General features: G+C 48.2%; 1 protein-coding gene across 1 annotated transcript in view; it reads left to right on the top strand.

Moving 5' to 3' along the window:
- Ino80 (chromatin-remodeling ATPase INO80) overlaps positions 1-17,605 on the top strand; it is a 243,752-nt gene that overhangs the window by 187,163 nt on the left and 38,984 nt on the right. Inside the window, exons 29-30 of the mRNA XM_071679441.1 lie at positions 3,192-3,302; positions 11,948-12,038. Coding sequence (XP_071535542.1) covers positions 3,192-3,302; positions 11,948-12,038 — 202 coding nt within the window. The remainder of the gene's footprint in view (positions 1-3,191; positions 3,303-11,947; positions 12,039-17,605) is intronic.

Here is a 17,605-nt window from a genome sequence, read left to right as displayed (position 1 = left end):
TGCTGAGGAAGTAGAGCCCCTTACGGTTCGCTCGCAGGACTGCATGTAGTCTTGCACGTTCTCTGTTTTCCTCTTACCCAAAGTGGAGATGACAGTGGTGTCAGATGACAGATACTGACAATGCTTGTCCCACATACACTGCCTCCCGCCTCATCACTCAGAGGTCCTATCTTGTCCTGTAGCACGGGTCGCACCTTCGGGTGACTCTCTTTCTTCCCCATTATCTCCACAAGTATTGGGACATGTCGCCTATGATGAAATGATTTCGCACATGTTCAGAATTAATTGTTACTTCCACTGGAGGCACGGCAGGTTCGACCTCTTCGTCTCAGCGGCGCTGCTCTCGGAAATGATGCTTCCCGATATGGCGAGCAGTCATCGTGGGTTGGGGGTGTGTGTGTGTCTGTGGTACCGGGGGAAGCCAGGGTGGCGTCACCATCCCAGTCGTGGTGTTAACGGTGTCAGACTTCACACCTCTGGCATGGGAAAACAGATCAGTGTGTTGTGTCTGTGGGTCTCCAGATATTTCATAAAAACGACGCCGTCATTTCCCGTGTGCGTTTTTTTTTTCCCGCATTATCGACGGATGAGGCAGCTGTTGATATATATATATATATATATATATATATATATATATATATATATATATATATATATATATATATTTTTTTTTTTTTTTTACCTGTTTAACAGTTTACAACGATAACTGTATATTTCGTAACGACTATTCAAAGGAAAAACAATTTAGAACTCTGGAATACAAGTCATTTTGCCGAGAAATTTCTCTGTGTGTGTGTGTGTGTGTGTGTGTGTGTGTGTGTGTGTGTGTGTGTGTGTGTGTGTGTGGGCGGTTGGGCCCACGTATTGGGGATAATAAATTTTTTTGGCGTCAGAAACAAAGAAAATGATCGATTCATGTGGTATCTGTGTGTTTGAATGGAGACCAAATTCACTAGTAAAGATAGGGAAAAGATGTACCCCCCAAAAAAACTACCTCACACAATAACGCACACGTATGAAACTAATAGAAATTGTGTAGCATTCATATTTTAATGAGCTTTTCGGCGTATTGTTCTCCCTCGTAAATAAAATCTATTGAAAGGGCCGTCATTAAATACGATGTGTCATTATGAATATTACACCAGCCACAAGTATATAGTGGCCTTGTACCCCCAGGGCAGAGCCACCGTGGTGACCCAGGCACCGCTGGAGATATAACAAGTGCCAATTAAGGGGTCGTGGATGGCAGCTTACGGGCGGTGTTGTTGGACCAGTTCGTGATGACGGCAGTGACGTATAACCCCCAGGTTACAGGCACGCCCCCCCCCCCCCCCCCCCCCCCCCCCCGTACAACCATCCCCCTCCACCCTCCTTACCTGGCGTTCCTGCCTCGCCGTCTACACAGTCCGGGTGATGAATGTTCCATTCCCTCGTCATCATCTCTTACTTCCATCACTCTCTTACCTCCATCACTTTACCAAGACTATGTCAGAGGAAGTTTTCACTTTACCAAGACTATGTCAGAGGAAGTTTTCACCTTACCAAGACTATGTGAGAGGAAGTTTTAGCACGTACCGATATCCAGTGAGGTCTTCGGCAGCGACAGCAAGTTAAGAAGCCACGAATATCCTCAACTGTTGTCTGTAATCCGGTTAGGCTCTTGTGTGTTGAACCAGAAGGGGTGATTGTGTACGTTGAGACCTATCACTTTACACAGACCCTTTGGACGCAAGAATGCACCGCCAGGATTAATAATCTTGAGTTCACAAAGGCCTGCCTTATATGTTGTGATGATTTACATTACAGCATACGACTGGTTTTATAAGTGGGCACGATGAACCTGAAGCAGTTATAGAAACTTTCGAGTACAGAAGACCTTCCCTTCTAGGTACAGAGTCGTGCCATAGAACGCGTCTGTCTTAGCCTGGGGTCCTTTGTCTTGACTTTGGAATTACGTATCTTTGCGTGTCTCAAGTAAGTGAACTTTAACGTCATCATAAATGACCAAAATGACCATTAACTCCTCCACTTCAGCTCTATGACGTAAGAGATGGACGCCGCTGATAACTGGTTGCGGTTATCGGTAGATGTGGCTTCAGAATCTGCTGTGTGGGAAGGTCAGGAGGGGGATGGGCGGTGAGTAGAGGGCGTGTGGGGATGACATGTGCGGGTGAGGGGCAGGGGGTCACGGTGACTGGTCTGGATGGTTATCTGGGAATTTGCCGTTTGGCCAATGTAGACTTTCTCCCTGTGCTGTTCTCATCACTCCCCTCTATCATCGTTTCTACCCTCCTCGTTTCTTTCCTCACATCATCCCTCCCCTGCTTCCCCCCTGCCTCATCTCCCGTTGCTTTCTTCTCACTGGCAAGAGCAGCAGCCACCACCACCACCACTGCAGCCAGAGCTCAGGTTCTGATGGACTCGGGACGGGGAAGTTGTTCGTCGTGCCTCACGAGCCCATACGTTTATCTCGTATATTGATCTGCATCACACACACACATAAGTGACGACCAATGTCATCTCTGTCACGTTCACATACCTACCCCGCCCCCTCCCAGCTTAAGCAGGTCTTGTCTCCACTGTCTTGTTGTTCCAGTATAGTCCAGAGTTATATGATATACCTATTTACCTGCACGATTTATGACTGTACAGGTTATGCCGTGGAGTTATTGTTATTTTTCGTCACTTCGAATTTGTAAGACGGACAGCCATGACCCCTGTGACGGGCCATGGTCAGGGGCCCCACATCGTTAAGTTATGACACAGAGGATGTCGATAGATTCGTCTGTGTACAATGATTGATCCCGTAGGATGGTGACTACTGTAGGACTGTGACGCCTAAAGTAATATTGAAATTCTCACTGTAGCGGATGACTGTGCGTTCGTCATGTTTGTATGGGATGTGTTGGAGTTACTTGGTAAGTGTAATTACCTATTTGTATTGTACGGGGGAGGGAGTACTATACTCTCAGGGAGGCCCCATCCCTCGAACTTTCTCTGCTGTTACACAATGTGTGTGTGTGTGTGTGTGTGTGTGTGTGTGTGTGTGTGTGTGTGTGTGTGTGTGTGTGTGTTTGGAACTTCATGCTCTCATTTTCTTGTATGATTTTTTGTGATATTGCTGAATCACAGAAAAAAGAATATGGTGTTTACACTAGCATTAATTTCGATGTGTTTCTTTTCTGCTGCAGAAGTGGGAGAAGGAGCAGGAGGAGAAGCGACGCCGCATAGAGGAGGGTCTGGACGTGGGCGGAGACAGCACGCCCTTCAACTCCACGCCCGCCTCGCCCGCCCACAGTGAGGTCAGTTAATAGGCCCACGCCTTTGGCGGAACTCCCCCTCCTGCCTCACACAAAAGTTCAGTGACCAAGTAACACTCCGTCGTCCAAATTTCATGTCATTTGTTATGACTGTGTCTACACATAGATGTATCCGCTTACACAAATCACCGTGACAGTGATCAGGGTTTATAAACTGTGTCATGCCATTGTGAAGTCACGAATTAAAGCCGAGGTTGATTAAGTTTGGGGTAGTCGTGTTTTCAGTGCAGTAATGTGGCCTGTAAATTTGAATGGTGTGTGGTTTCATGCCCATATGATTGATGCAGATCCCATGAATGCGAATCGGTTTATATCCCTGATCTACACGTTCTTGACTATCAAGTGGAATGTATATTTTGTATTACTGAGTTTCTTAACTTTACCGAAACATTTTAGTGGAAATAATGCGGTGGTCGTCAGTACGTGGGGTGTAGTGAGGGGCAGCTGGGGACTTGGGCCGACGTTGCCAAGCGAGGGAGGTGAAACGGGAGAGGGAATGGTGGCGTTTTATCTTGTTGAAATGGTCAGGTTATGCCTTCTCACGTTCCTCATTATTCCTCCCTGGCCACCAAGGGGGCTCCTCCCTCTGTGTAGCCTCACCTGCCCGTACCATCTCCCACCCTCTGACGGCCTCTCCCCCTGTTCCCTTCACTTTTTGAACCTCTTGCTATCTCTCTCTCTTTTTTCATTTCTCTCCCTCGCTCCTCCCTCATCTCTCCTTAACGTGGCCTGTAGCCCCCCACCCACTCCACCTGGTATACCACAGACGGTAGTCCTCCGTCGCGGTAATTGCCTCTCATGTCATCATCACAGTCTTCCTTAATAACTGTTTTTGACACACCCTTTCCCTCCCTCCACCCTGCTGCTGTTTGTGAGTCTCCACCACTAGGGTCGTGGAGGGAGGATATTATATTTTTTTTTTTCCTGCTGTTGTTGTTATCGAACTACCAACATCGGTGACACCCTCCTTCAAAGGTCGAACAGTGAAAACAATAGTATTTGAAACAAATGTAAAAGATTTGTGAGTCATCATAAATGAGGAACAAGATGTCATAGGACGTATAGAGAAGGTAGCGCTATCGAGCCAGGAAACGACTGGTATGATTTTCAGAACTTTCTCTTCAAGAGAAAGAAAATTGTTGTTAATTTTTAAGATAGATTTTTACTGCTCAGTGTTGCTTAGGCTGAGCCGAACTGGAAGTTAATCATGGCCATCGTTTGTGAGCTAATGGTGAGGATTTAGTCTAACCCACCTCTAAGTTCATCCTACTCAGCACAACGACCATATCGTAAGGATAAGCATCCGTAGTTTGATTCGTAATAGGTCAACATTTTAGGATTCAGCTTAAGCCAGCGGTCGGCAAAAGTTTTCCTCAGCTTAGGTATTGATTTTGTTGACATTATGTTCTCGAGAGAATCTGCTTCAAGTCATCCTCGGGAGTGAGGGTTGCTCGCTGGTGGAGGGGCTGGTGTGGAGAAGGGAGGAACGAGAGAGCCCACGAGGTGGATCTTGTTCTCTTGTGTCGGTGCCTCTGGTAATCCAGTCGTGCTCTCAGGCTGGAAATAGGAATGGCAGTCATCGCATTATAACATCTCATCCTGACTCCGTACCTTTTGCTCGAGAGGACTGTACTGTTCTTCCTCTCCTCCATCCATGCCTACACAGCTTATAGTATACTACATAGCGACGATTGTAGTTATCATACGCAAAGACCTTCACTTTAAAAAGAAAAACATTCTCCTCCTTAGAGATACTAGGAAGTTTTCTCCATCTCTTTCACTTTATATTTTTGCCTCGAGGAGCAAGTCTGTTGGATAGCGGCCCACATCCTGTGTGGGTACACACTGCCAGAAGACAGTACAGTGCTAACCAAACATTTGATGCTCCACTGGCTCCATCGACTGCATCTCGAGTTAGATTCAGGTTGATGAACCTTTAGATGCTTCACAGATGACCATACAGTATTATAAGCATGTGTTTGCGTCTCACATCTGTTTATCATGACGCAAACTATACTGCGTCTAACTAGCAGGAATATATTGGAATAATGTTCACGCAGGAGAAGAAGCTCGGTCATGGAAGTGTGGTAACACTTGCGTCAGTTCCTTGTAACTGTTCTCTGTGGTACGTTAGGTTAAATCTTGAGCTAAGAGAGGATCTTGAGTTACTGGTGAGGAGCAGGTGAGGGTTTGCGCCTGATGGTAGTGAGGGATGGGCCTGTTAGTGGTTTGGAGCATATTGGAGATAGGTCAGGTTGTTGGGTGAAAGGTGGGCCTCTTGGTGGTGTGGGGTGGGCCAGTTTGTCTTGTGGGGGTGGGCCAGATAGTGGTGAGGGGGTGTGTGAAAGGTGGGCCAATTGGTGGTGTGGGGGTGGGTCAGGCGCCATAAAGGTTGTTGGTGGCTGTGGAAACTGTCCACGGTGGATTACGAGGGAGTTACGCTCGTGATGGAGCTGTTAGTTAACGCTGCGGCTGTCCCGGGGTTCCTCAAGATGTTTACCAGGTCCTCCGGTGTATGGCGACGCCGGCAGCAGCAACATCTTTTTTGTTCTGCTCTAAGCTGATCCTCGAGGCATTGCGGATGTTGAGGTCGTTCAAGAAGAGACAAAGAGAACAGCTTTAGTATCTGTCAACAAGAGAGTGTTAAGAAGTGTCCTGTAATTATGTCTGGTTCATGTGAAGATGGAGGAACGGTTTCACCCTGCGCGTTAAGGCCAACCAACATGTAGGATTAAGCCGGGAACGAGTGGCTAGGCTGCCCCACTGTGAATGCAGTATGAGTCTATACCGAACTTACCTCTACGTCAATATTTAGGATTTTAAAGATACCTGAGCGTGGCAGTAACCCACCCGCAGTGAATAAGCGGTACACGAGTGATGAAGAGGGACATGAGGCAGCCTGGGGGGGTGATGTCGGCCGCGACCCACACGTCGGAGGAACCCGCTGGGATCAGCCATTAAAGTAGAGCATTGAGGGGCGCATGCCAGCCATACCCCGGACCGCCAGCCGGCCGACCCACAGCCCAGTCTTCCCCAGTTCCCATATCATTTGAATGTGGACGCGCGCCGGACAATAGAAGGAATCCAGGGCTGCTGTTTGTGTGGAGCAGCCAGGCCTCCCACCACGGCTCTTCCTTAGCCGAGGGAGGGACAGACTCGCAGCTTTCTCTTAACAGCCTCCTAACTCTCCCTGAACGACCATTCCCGGCTGAATCACGCCAACTGTTTGTGCGCCAAAATACCTGATAACTGGAGGCGGTCCTGCGGTACCTTGAATCGTATTGAACAATGTTTATCGAAGGTATTGTGGTACTGTGACCCATTCATGCTCGTAGTGGGGGTTGGGAGCTGAAGACGTCGCGCTGGTTGAGAGAACTATACCACCCCTAAGCCCACACTGCGGGAATTTACAAGCCACCAAGAGCTCACCTGTGCCTCCTTCAGCGTAGAACTGTAACCTTCAACGCTAGCGCACAAACACCGGAGAATTACAGCTTCCAATCCCATTCCTGCACCCGAAGTTGGGAACTGTAACCTCTTACACCCACGCTCGGCAGGAAATTGTAACTGCACGCCCACCCACACCTGGGAACTTTACCTTCCCACGGTCTTAATAATAATGAAATATAGCCTCCCAGGGCCACCCACAACCTGAGTGTTGGTGGAGCGTGGCGTTGCTCGCCGGACGGATGACCTGCGATGCTCCTGTGGCAATTTGTTGCTTCGCCAAGCTTTGTCCTGATGACTTGCCTGGGTGATGTCGTCTTTCCTCCCTCTCCCCTACCACCCACGTCTGGGGTACGGTGTTCCGGCCGTGGTCTGAACCTCTTGAGCGCGATGGCCCCATCCCTGAGCACAGAGGTACGACCTCTGGGTATGATAGCTTGGCCTGTGACCTGAAGGATCTCGTTAGAGGTCGCGCCATCATACCCAGGGGCCGTACCGTCGTGTTCTAGAGAGTATGTGAAGGGTCCATGCGAGTCGGTAGAGTAGTGTGGAAAACCTGTTGATTGGAAACCGTGGAATAGAAAAATAATGTATTCAACATTTTTTGACGGCAATCAGAAATACTTGTTACTCAGTACGAGTGGCTCTGGAAATCATTAAGGTATACGACAAAGACGTATGCTTCATTTCCGTTCAGAATATATATATCATTACCTCATTTACGTTTGCCATAATGAGAAATACCTCTGATATTCGACGTGGAAGTAAGTTAAAGAAGGCTTTTACCTCGCGGGTGAGTTATAGATCATAAACTGTTTTAAAAGACCATCAGCCAGGTGGAGTTGGGAGACCGCCAGCCGAGGCCAGCTGGGAAACCACTGCCCGGGACCACATGAGACGACACCTGAGCCAGCTGGGAGACCACCTAGGTGACGGGGAGGAAGGACGTCACCGGACCATTATACGAGGGGCTCCTGGGTGCCTTCCCTCGAGACACCGTAATGATCCAAGGTTTGCCCCGTACGGCTTACAGGCTCGTGCTTCCCTCCCGCTCTAAGCTGCTCGGTCTGGCGGGGGCTAGACCCATGGTGGTGGGGTGGTGGGTCTTTTACCCACCTCGTAAACCGTACGGAACAAGATGAAGAGAGGGTCCCCTGTCACTTCCATACAAATGTATGCAGGCGCTCATTTGTGGGGTCGTGGACATGCATGGACGCACGCATGCATTACATACCCAGGCTAACGGGAATATTCGTATACATACATTAGAGGTGTGCATGTCAGTCAGAGAAGCGGTAACACAGTGTGGGAATGGCGTGTACGCGTCCGTAGTCGTAATATTAAAGATGGCCAAGTCCAGGTTTGAGAACTGCTGTATGAAACATGAGGGAGACCAATGCAGAACAACAGCAAAAAAAATATTCCAATTTCCTATTTTTATTTTCTTTGCTTTTAGTGTGTGTGCTGAGATGATGGTGTGGAAGAGGATCACACGCGGCGCTGAAGTGACTAATGCACATGGAAACTACAGCAAACTTTACAAAGTATATTATCATATATGATAATATTACATACACACAAAAAGTATTAGAGCCAAAGAATATACAAATAAGTCAGATAGGGGTGCGGTTGACACAGGATTGCATTCAGAATACATCTCTACATACTTCCCAAACTTTACACCTGAGTTTTAACCATATTTTAGTCTTTCTGAAGTAGCCCATGGCCATTATAATCTTTCCTCCCACATGAATTGATAATGAAGCATGTACATGTATATGGCTAAGATTATCTTATATTTTGTGACTATCAGAATTATGTTGTTCGACCATTCAGATTTCATCATTAAGATATAAATGATGGTTATATTTATTGTCTATAATTGTAGATAGTTATTGGTGAGCAACAGGCGTTATTAGGTGTCATAGACTGGAGAAAAGATGTTTGGCTTGACTGAATGGAATTCTTTTTCATATGGCAACCATTTCCCTTCTCGAACTTGTTCCTACATTGATTATTTTTCCTGTTCGAATGTAACTGCGACATCTACAAATCCGTCCTGCTACTGTGCACTCAGACACACACACACACAAGCTCTGTGTTTGAAGGTCTTGTCGTGCGCCATGGCGATCTGAACTGTGCTTTGTTAAAAACAACGATAGTCTGAGGTTGAGAGCGAGTGCGCAGCAGGCAAGGGCCAGGACCAAAGTATTAATGAAGTGACAGCAGGAGTGTGTGTGTGTGTGTGTGTGTGTGGCGCTGGTTACTGGAGCGGCACGGACCAGGGGCACCAACCCCGTGTTTTGCGGAGGCGAAGATGGCGCGTCGTATCCTAGGATTACCTCGCGTTTAATTCCTTCCGGTTTGGTTTTGTCTTCTTCCCTCCCCTATCCTCCCTTTCCCTCCCGTAATGTTGTCGATCCTCTCTCATTATTTTCGTGAAATTGGCTACGGTGAGCGTCCTTTCGTGGCCATGTCGTGTGGTGATGATTTTAGTACTTTGCCGTGCCTGAGGTGTGATTACTGGACCCCTTAGTGCTGGACAGTGCTCCTCCAGGTATCACTGGTGCGGGCAAGGTTGCTCCTCTGGGATGATAGAGGGAGGGCTTCTCCTGTAGGATGACCTGGAGGGAAACTAAGATGTTCCTCTGTAGTGAATTACGGAGGTAGGGTAGGCGGAGACCGGGCGTGAGGCAGAGCGGGGGGTGGTAGCCAGTCGTGGGGTGGGAGATTAACCCCCTCCGTCTTTCCCCCCAGTCAACCTGGGTGTCCTGGCGGGGGAGGGCTAGTGACGAGGAATTATCCAAATTCCTCAGGGATTGATCTGTAATTTTTCCGCCTTCTTGGCAGGAAAATTTATGAGGGATTATTTTCCGCGGTATGAGTGCTCGTGTGTGTGTGTGTGGCAGCGACCGTCTCCAGTGGCATCTGTCGCTTCCCTTCCATCCATGCTTTCTTCCTCCTGTTATATTTGTGTTTACATTCTTGGTATTGTTATATCACAGTCAGTTTCCCTATTTCACAGTCAGTTTTGATGTGTCCTACATTGTGTTTACTAAACATCATGGAGTTATTTTATGTCCCTCTGAGTGACTGTGTGTACAACAGACATGGAAGCCACGGGGGGGACAGACAGTTGCTGTGGATCAGTCCGTCATGCGAGGTCCTCCTCACTTTCCGTGGACGAGTCACTCCAGGTCCTCCCTCACCCCTCCTGCCCCACAAGCCATATGTCACTGTTATTCCCTCAGCCTGGTAACGTCACGGGTGTATAGTCCCAAATCTCTTCCTCCTCTGCTTAACCTGCTTAACTACTCCAATCTCGCTCCCCTCCGCGAATCCCTCTGACCACTCCGCCCATCTCCACCCCACTCTCACCACCTCCAACAACAACAACCACCCTCAGTGTACACCAGATGGCACCAGGGATACACCCACATGCAATCCAATCTCTGTGGTGTTCCACGATCTTATATCTTCACAGCAGAACTCCTTGTTAATTGTCGCCCTTTCTTATATGACTCGGAGATCTCAGTGCCACTGCTGCTCGTTGACGTTGGCGAGACTTGTGTTGTGTGTGAGCCTTACCGGAATCTTTTTGGCGATGGTGGCAGAAATTGTGGGCGAAGAGTGGAGGAGAAATAGTGCAACGCATTCCAAAGAGACCTGGATAGATTTCAACATTTGTAAGATAAATGGCTAAAGAATTTCACCCCCGACAAATGTAAAGGGATGACTGGAAAAGGGTTAGGGCAGAACAAACTGTGAATATTTGTACTCATAAGGACACACACACACACACACACACACACACACACTTAAAGTCATAGGTGCATTAAAGTTCCATTACTGACAGAAGGACTTTAATAGCTTCATATTTGATTATTTCTTCCTGTGATTACATGACTGTGTAACTCTACAAGTGTAAACCGTACCCTCTGTCTAAGGAAGCAGCCATGCTTTATACATCACCACTTTATATAGGTGGAGACAAGTGATCCAGCTTGTGAATCGCTAATGGCCGAGTTCAGCCAGTGTATCCATCTTTCATGTGTCGAATTATGTTCCCATTTAACTGTTAGGTGGTCAGAGGTCTTTCTGGCTCTGACGAACCAACTCTAGGGAATTCAGTAGCCTTACTTCACTCCAGATGGTTGAGGGAAGGCGCCTGCCTCTTAACTAGCCTCGCTTGGGAGGAATTTGATAGTGTTTGACATTTCTTCATTCGCTGGTAATTCCCTATTTCATCTACCATTCCAACTGATCTCAGAAATTTCTTTCCTTTTTTTTCATGGTTTAACTTTATTCGTTTCCCTTGATGATTTCCAGATAGAATGATTTCATTTCCTTTGTGAGTGAAACGCTCAGGTTTGCATAGAGACCTTCACAGGAACGAACAGTGAACAAGAAAACAGAAAGACCCGGGCCTTCCCTACATCCACAGCCAGCGGGCCATTACCGGTAGGCCTGCGTCAACCCTTCCTTAATTATTTAAATCCTGAAAGTTTCCCAGCGGGAGACAGTCGCTGCAGACGCCCGTGTGGCTGGTACCCCCTTCGTCTGTCGTGAGCGTCGGAAAAAAAACCTTTGTAATCGATGCAGTGGATATATGTATGTGTCACGCGGCAAATGCGGCTACTATGGTGGTGTCGAATTACCATGAGCGTGGGGCCCAGGCCGTTAGCGCCTCTTTACCTCACGGCCTCTAGCACAGGCCTGCGTGTGACGGGTCGTTACCGGGACGTAGGACGGACTAGGCACTCCCAGCTCCGCGCCCCGTGCCTCCAACACACACACACACACACACACACACACACACACACACACACACACACACTGGCGCTTGTATCACTATAGTGCCTACTATCACCTACTTCCTCCACCAACTTGTCCAACATCAACACCACCTGGTACCGGGCACATCATAACACCCAGTCACCTGTTTGTATTACCCTCAGTCATGGTGTCATTAGGTGTGGTGGTGGTGATAGTTGTAATGGTGTTCGATGTGGTGGTCGGGTGAGTGTGGTGATGTTAGGTGCAGTGCTGTAATGTGTGGTGTGGCGGCGTTGGGTGAAGTAGCGTTTGGGTTGGTGGTATACAAGGGAGGGATGTGGTGGCGTTAGGCTGGCAAGAATTAATGGTGCAGGTGCTGACGTACAGTTTCTTCCTCGCCACAGGTATCCTTGAGCAACAGCCTGCTGTTGGACGACGCCAGCAACGATGGCTCTCTCATCGTCGACGTCGAGTCCCCTGCGCCCTCCACCCCTGGTAAGTCAATGTCTCCTTTACCTCATGGTTCTCCTCCCCACGACGTCCACGCCTGGTAAGTCCATATCATGATTCCTCATCCCGTGGCGTCCCGTGAGGGACATGGGAAAGCCAGATAACAAAGGACGTAATGGCCTCTTACAAGGCTCTATCCTGGAGAACTATAACAGTATTTTGTATTCCTAATCTATAAAGGTGAAGACAGGATAATGATGCAGCAGAAAGCTCCTTCTAAACCATGATTGCCTTCCCCACTTCATCCGGCGTGGTAGCAGCTGTAACAAGTATATAGACATAAGATATTCGATGGGAAAGGATGAGTGGAAAACACATTCTGATCTAAGTCGTTGGAGACTATGAGGAAGACGGAGTTAGGCAGCTGCATTGTAAAGACGATAAGTTGCAATACTCGCATTTTATATTGTCCTTAAACAAGCTTTTTCGTCACTATCAGTTAAATATTTGTTGAATTTTAAATGCATTGATAGCCCGTCATTTGAAAATGTCTGATGGCAATTTGTTCCAGTGTTATCTAACTCTGCTGCTGAAGAAACTTTTGTTCTCGTTTGTATTACATCGTCATTGAGATTTTATGCCGTTGTTATAAATCATTGCATATCTGTATGACAGAATTTGTTTCATAAGTTTCAAAATCATTAAGTTATCTTAAAAAAAAGTTAGATCTCCAGATCTGCATGTTTTTATAGGAAATAATTCTGAGTCAGAATATATGTTTATATTCATTTCTGGGTAAGCACATTAGTTTCTGTTGTTCTTTTCCGTACTTGTTCTACTTTCTTCCGTATTTGTTCTACATTTTCTTCTTAATCTACAAGTGGTCTGACTCGGGCGTTGTAAAGAGTAATTGTCACGTCTTTCGTTGAATAGTTTATATTTCTAGCTGTGAAAGCCGATATTATGTTTGCTCTGCTATGTTCAGCTAATCATTGCTTTACTTATTTTAGGTCAGTGTTGCGTAAGATTTCCAGTCGTGCTGTTCTTAGTGTACTTCACATAATGTCTCACGAAACATCTTTGATTCTTGTTAAAAAACTTTTAAAACACGAAAATGCATTACTCTGCATTGCGTTTATCCGTCTGGAAGTCCATTCCCTGTGCTACTGAGAGCTGCATCAGTGAGTCTAAATCTTTTTTGAGTCATTAAACAGTCTCTCCTTTGAGCCTCATTTCTCATTTTTCTGTTGTCGGGAGGTTTGGACATTTTAGTAGCGAGTACTGCCTCCAGATTGATCAATGGTATAGATACTAAAGAGCCTTATCAAGAAACCCAGTTGATTCTATCAGTGCGCAGTCTACTAATTGTATACCAGTATACCAGGTTCATTCCTGATTATTGTGTGTAACATTCCTTAAATCGGAAGGAAGCCAAATAGGTCGATAATAATCTGCTCTTCTCTGTCTCCTGATTTGTGAATTGACGTTATATTCTCGAGCTTTCAGTCATTCGACACCATTCCTATATGTACCGATTTGCCAGACACTTCCCTTCATTCCCGCGTCCACCCCTCAGGGAGTGCTGTCCTCGTCCTCCATTCTGTGTAGGTTCACCCACGGTTGCGGCGCGGTGTGCGCGCGTCTCCCCCTCCTGCGCCCTACACGCCATCTGTGAGTGATGAGTTGTTGAATGCGGCGTACCGTGCGCCAGCTGGACCTCTCCTGTGAACCGGCGGGCCGGGGTTCGTGTGCCCGACGGCCCCGCACCGCCGGGGTGCCCCACGACTCCCAGGGTAGGTAGCGACCCCCGGCTGCGGTCGCAACCCATTACCGCTGCCGTGGCAGGTGGCGGACTACCGTAACATACCAAGCACCTCACCTACCTACCCTCTTTTGATGACGCTTCATCTAAAGCATTTAGGAAAGTTATTATATATATATATATATATATATATATATATATATATATATATATATATATATATATATAGAGAGAGAGAGAATAGAGAGAGAGAGAGAGAGAGAGAGAGAGAGAGAGGTGGATAGATAGATAGATATACACCCGAGTTTCAGCCAGGTACCCAACTGACTAAACCTTAGGGAAGGATGAACAGTTGGGTTGACTGTGGACCGACTCCTGCAACCAGGATTGGAACCTGTGTACTACATCTTCTTCCACAAGCGACCAGAACTTTTGTTGGACCAGGTTGTTAATTTCCTCCTCGGGAAATATACGGCGAGACTGAAGTTGTGGAAGCGATATAGAAAAGTGACGAGGAGCGTCGTCGTCCTGGGGAAGTTGATGGTTGTGGAGGGTACGTTCCCTTACCGTAGGTCGGGCCCCGTGGCGACGGCGGGCACGTGCTTCACGGATGACAAGCCTGCCGACACGCACCGCCCACCCCCTACTACACCCCTCACCAGTTGTTCCTCGTCCGCATTTACGTCAAGGGTTACTACGGCTGTTGACTATGACACATTCCTGAACAGTAATTTCATCATTTTGGTATTCGGTTAAAGACAAGGTGGCGAGCTGGACGCCAGCGCAGGATGCGGGTGGGAGGTTGCGTTGTTTTGGCTGTGGTCCAGTTCTCCGTCAGTAGCGACACAAGTGGACGGCCCACCATAGCCTGTCCTTCGTCTGCTGCAGGTGTTATCTGTAGTATTCAGCGAGCCGCCCTCCAGGCTGCAGATGTCCCTCCTCTGCTTTGCATTTTATTGCCTGAGAGGAGCTCGGGGAATCCTGATCAGGCGGGACACCGGTGTGGGGGCCGCCCCCCACACCTCAACACCGAAGCCGCACGTACGAACGTTCCTGGTAGCCAGACGACACACACACACACACACACACACACAACTCTTTGTATCGAGGGAGCAGGCGATCATTATGTTGAGGTGATGCCTGAGACGGCACTTGGTGGTGGCGGCTTCAGGTACCGCTTAGGTGCGCCCTGGACCACTGCTCCGGCCATTGGAGCGACGCCACTGTCAGGTGCGTGGCAGTGATGGGAATAATGATAAGCTGACGACCAGGAGCATGATCCCTGTGACGATGATGGCGATGAGTATTATATGGATGGTTAGGATGACGATCGGTTATTAGTGGTGATAAAAGTGTTGGTACGGGGTGTTAAGGTAACTGCAGTAGCTGGTGGTCAGACTGATGACTTGTGTGGCCGGTTAACTGGACATGATAATCTCGATTATATGGTGAAGGATGTAATCATCATGTTTATGATTGGTAACGTCAGAGATGATGGTCAGGCAGGAGGAGCAGCCGAAACTGTCCACGAGACGAACCTGTGGTCACTTAACTCTCCCAAGGACGACGACGGTACGACCCTTAAAGTGTGATGGCTTGAAAACTTTGACATATGATATGACATATGCCCAAGGGTCGTACCGTCGTGCTTAAGAATGGCGCTGTTGTGTTCGAGGGTCTTACCGTCGTTCTTAATTGGTTGATTACACCTACTGGAGAGCTGATGTACAGAGATGCTGATGCTGTTGCCTGCTGGGACCCAGGCAGGTCTCCAGCGTTCAGTTCACATTTTACGTCCCGATTTTTTGATAAGCAAAACCTGATCATTTTTTCCTGTCATGTTTTGAGTATTGGCGGATGACGTGGGCCTCTGTATAGTTGTTTGGTGCCGCGACCCCGAGCGTGAGCACACATTCTTCAAAGACTTCGTTGACCAGGCAGTCACGAGGCTGACGGAAGAGGATCAGACTAGTCAGCTCGAGGGACACCAGGACCGGGTGTTTTTCTGTATGTGAGTTAGGGAGTGGGGCGTCGCTCCTTTCCCTCGGGTGCTCCGCCTAGGGGAACATCGCTCCTTCACCCTCTCCTCCCCTTGCCCCCTCCCAGATGGTACGCCCACAAAGGCTCCCACACATTCCCCTCCTTCAGCTCTTCCGCCTCGGAAATTTTGTAAATGCTTATTGTGTATATTTTCTTTCTCCTTCCCCCTCCCCATCTCTCCCTCTCTCTCTCGGCTGCCTCTCCTCGCCCGGGGCGCGCGCGCCGTGCCGGGATTGGACCGCTCGGGGACAACCGGGTACACCCATCCAGCCGTTTTGTTCTCTGTCTTGCTTGATGGTGGAGTGGTCTTGTCCAGTGTCCTGGTGAGTGCTCTTGAGGACGTTGTGCCCCGCTACAGACACACTTACTCCCCCTCACACGCTACAATAACCGCAGGTGCTTCCCTTTCCTATTCATGTGGAGTATATGATGTCGAGGAATGATGAAGATGGTTACATCAATAGATGATTAGGTCCCAACCAGACCATGTCATCCAGGATAGGTCGGAGGTGTTAGTTCTCTTTGACACAGATTGAGACACTGGTTGATGTAGTACATTCTCGCATCTCTGATCATCCGACTGGCAAGATGAGAGAGAGAAAGAGAGAGAACTCAAGGGTATCATACGACAGATATCACACGGGGGGTGGGGGCACGGTGCCAGAAGGAGAGTGAACCGAAGAGATGGACGGACAGGTAGCGACGCAGAGATACACAGACAGGTAGCAGTGTAGACTTAAGGACGCAGGCGGGCGCTTCGTATTGGTTGCCGTACCGATAGACTAAAGGGAAGCTACACTGTCAGCCACACGGAGGGACAGATAGACAGACAGACAGACAGGGGAGATACAGAGGCAAATAGCCACGCAGAGGTAGATAAACCGACTAAGACGCACATAGGGCAGATGGGAAGTTAATGGTAGCTACACAAACTGGGAGGCAAGTAGGGGCCAGAAGTGGAGAGATAGTCTCGACGTTGGAGAGAGAGAGAGAGAGAGAGAGAGAGAGAGAGAGAGAGAGAGAGAGAGAGAGAGAGAGAGAGGCTGATAGGGATCCACGAGAGACGGACAGAGAGCCGTCCGTGACAGAACCCTCCCCGGCAGTGGAGGTCCGTGAGTGGTGGGGCGACGCACTCACTGTCTGGTTGGTTATTGTGGCTGGATTGTGTACCACACATTCAAACGCTCACTTGAGTTGTGTATACATCACACTCGTGTACGCCCACTTCAAAGGTTTATGCTCCGCACATGTACACGCCCACTTGAGACACCACCAACGCCTGCTGCTCCGTACATTCACCCACCCCACCACCCACAGATCGTCACTTCACATTAACCGATTTTTTTCCTTTTTTTTTTTTTTTTGATGGATGGACATTCACTTGGGTATTGTGTGTTTGTTAGGGAGGGATGGACATGCACCTGGGGATTGTGTGTTTGTTGGGGAGGGATGGACATGCACCTGGGATTGTGTGTTTGTTTGGGAGGATGGGACATGCACCTGGGGATTGTGCGTTTGTTGAGAAAGGAAGGGTCAGTCTTATGAGGGTCGTGTGATTGTTTAGAAAGGAGACACAAGCACATGGGGGTTCGTGTCAATAACGGTCACTCCTCGAGTGGCTGGTCTTCACACAGAAACTGTTGGAAGCAGCAGCCAGACGCGTATATGCTGAACGGGAATAGGATAGCAACTTCACACTGGACAGAAAGGGATAGTCAAATATAGGTGATTCCCTGAGAATTGATCTGACGGATGTGTGGGTTGTAGTGTAGATTTAGATCTTGTGCCGTCCATCTCTTTATTTCTACAA

The sequence above is a fragment of the Panulirus ornatus genome, chromosome 29 (genome assembly GCF_036320965.1).
Source record: "Panulirus ornatus isolate Po-2019 chromosome 29, ASM3632096v1, whole genome shotgun sequence".
In the NCBI taxonomy this organism is placed as follows: Eukaryota; Metazoa; Arthropoda; class Malacostraca; order Decapoda; family Palinuridae; genus Panulirus; species Panulirus ornatus.
The sequence above is the reverse complement of the archived record's forward strand: the minus strand, read 5'-3'. Positions and strand labels throughout refer to the sequence as shown.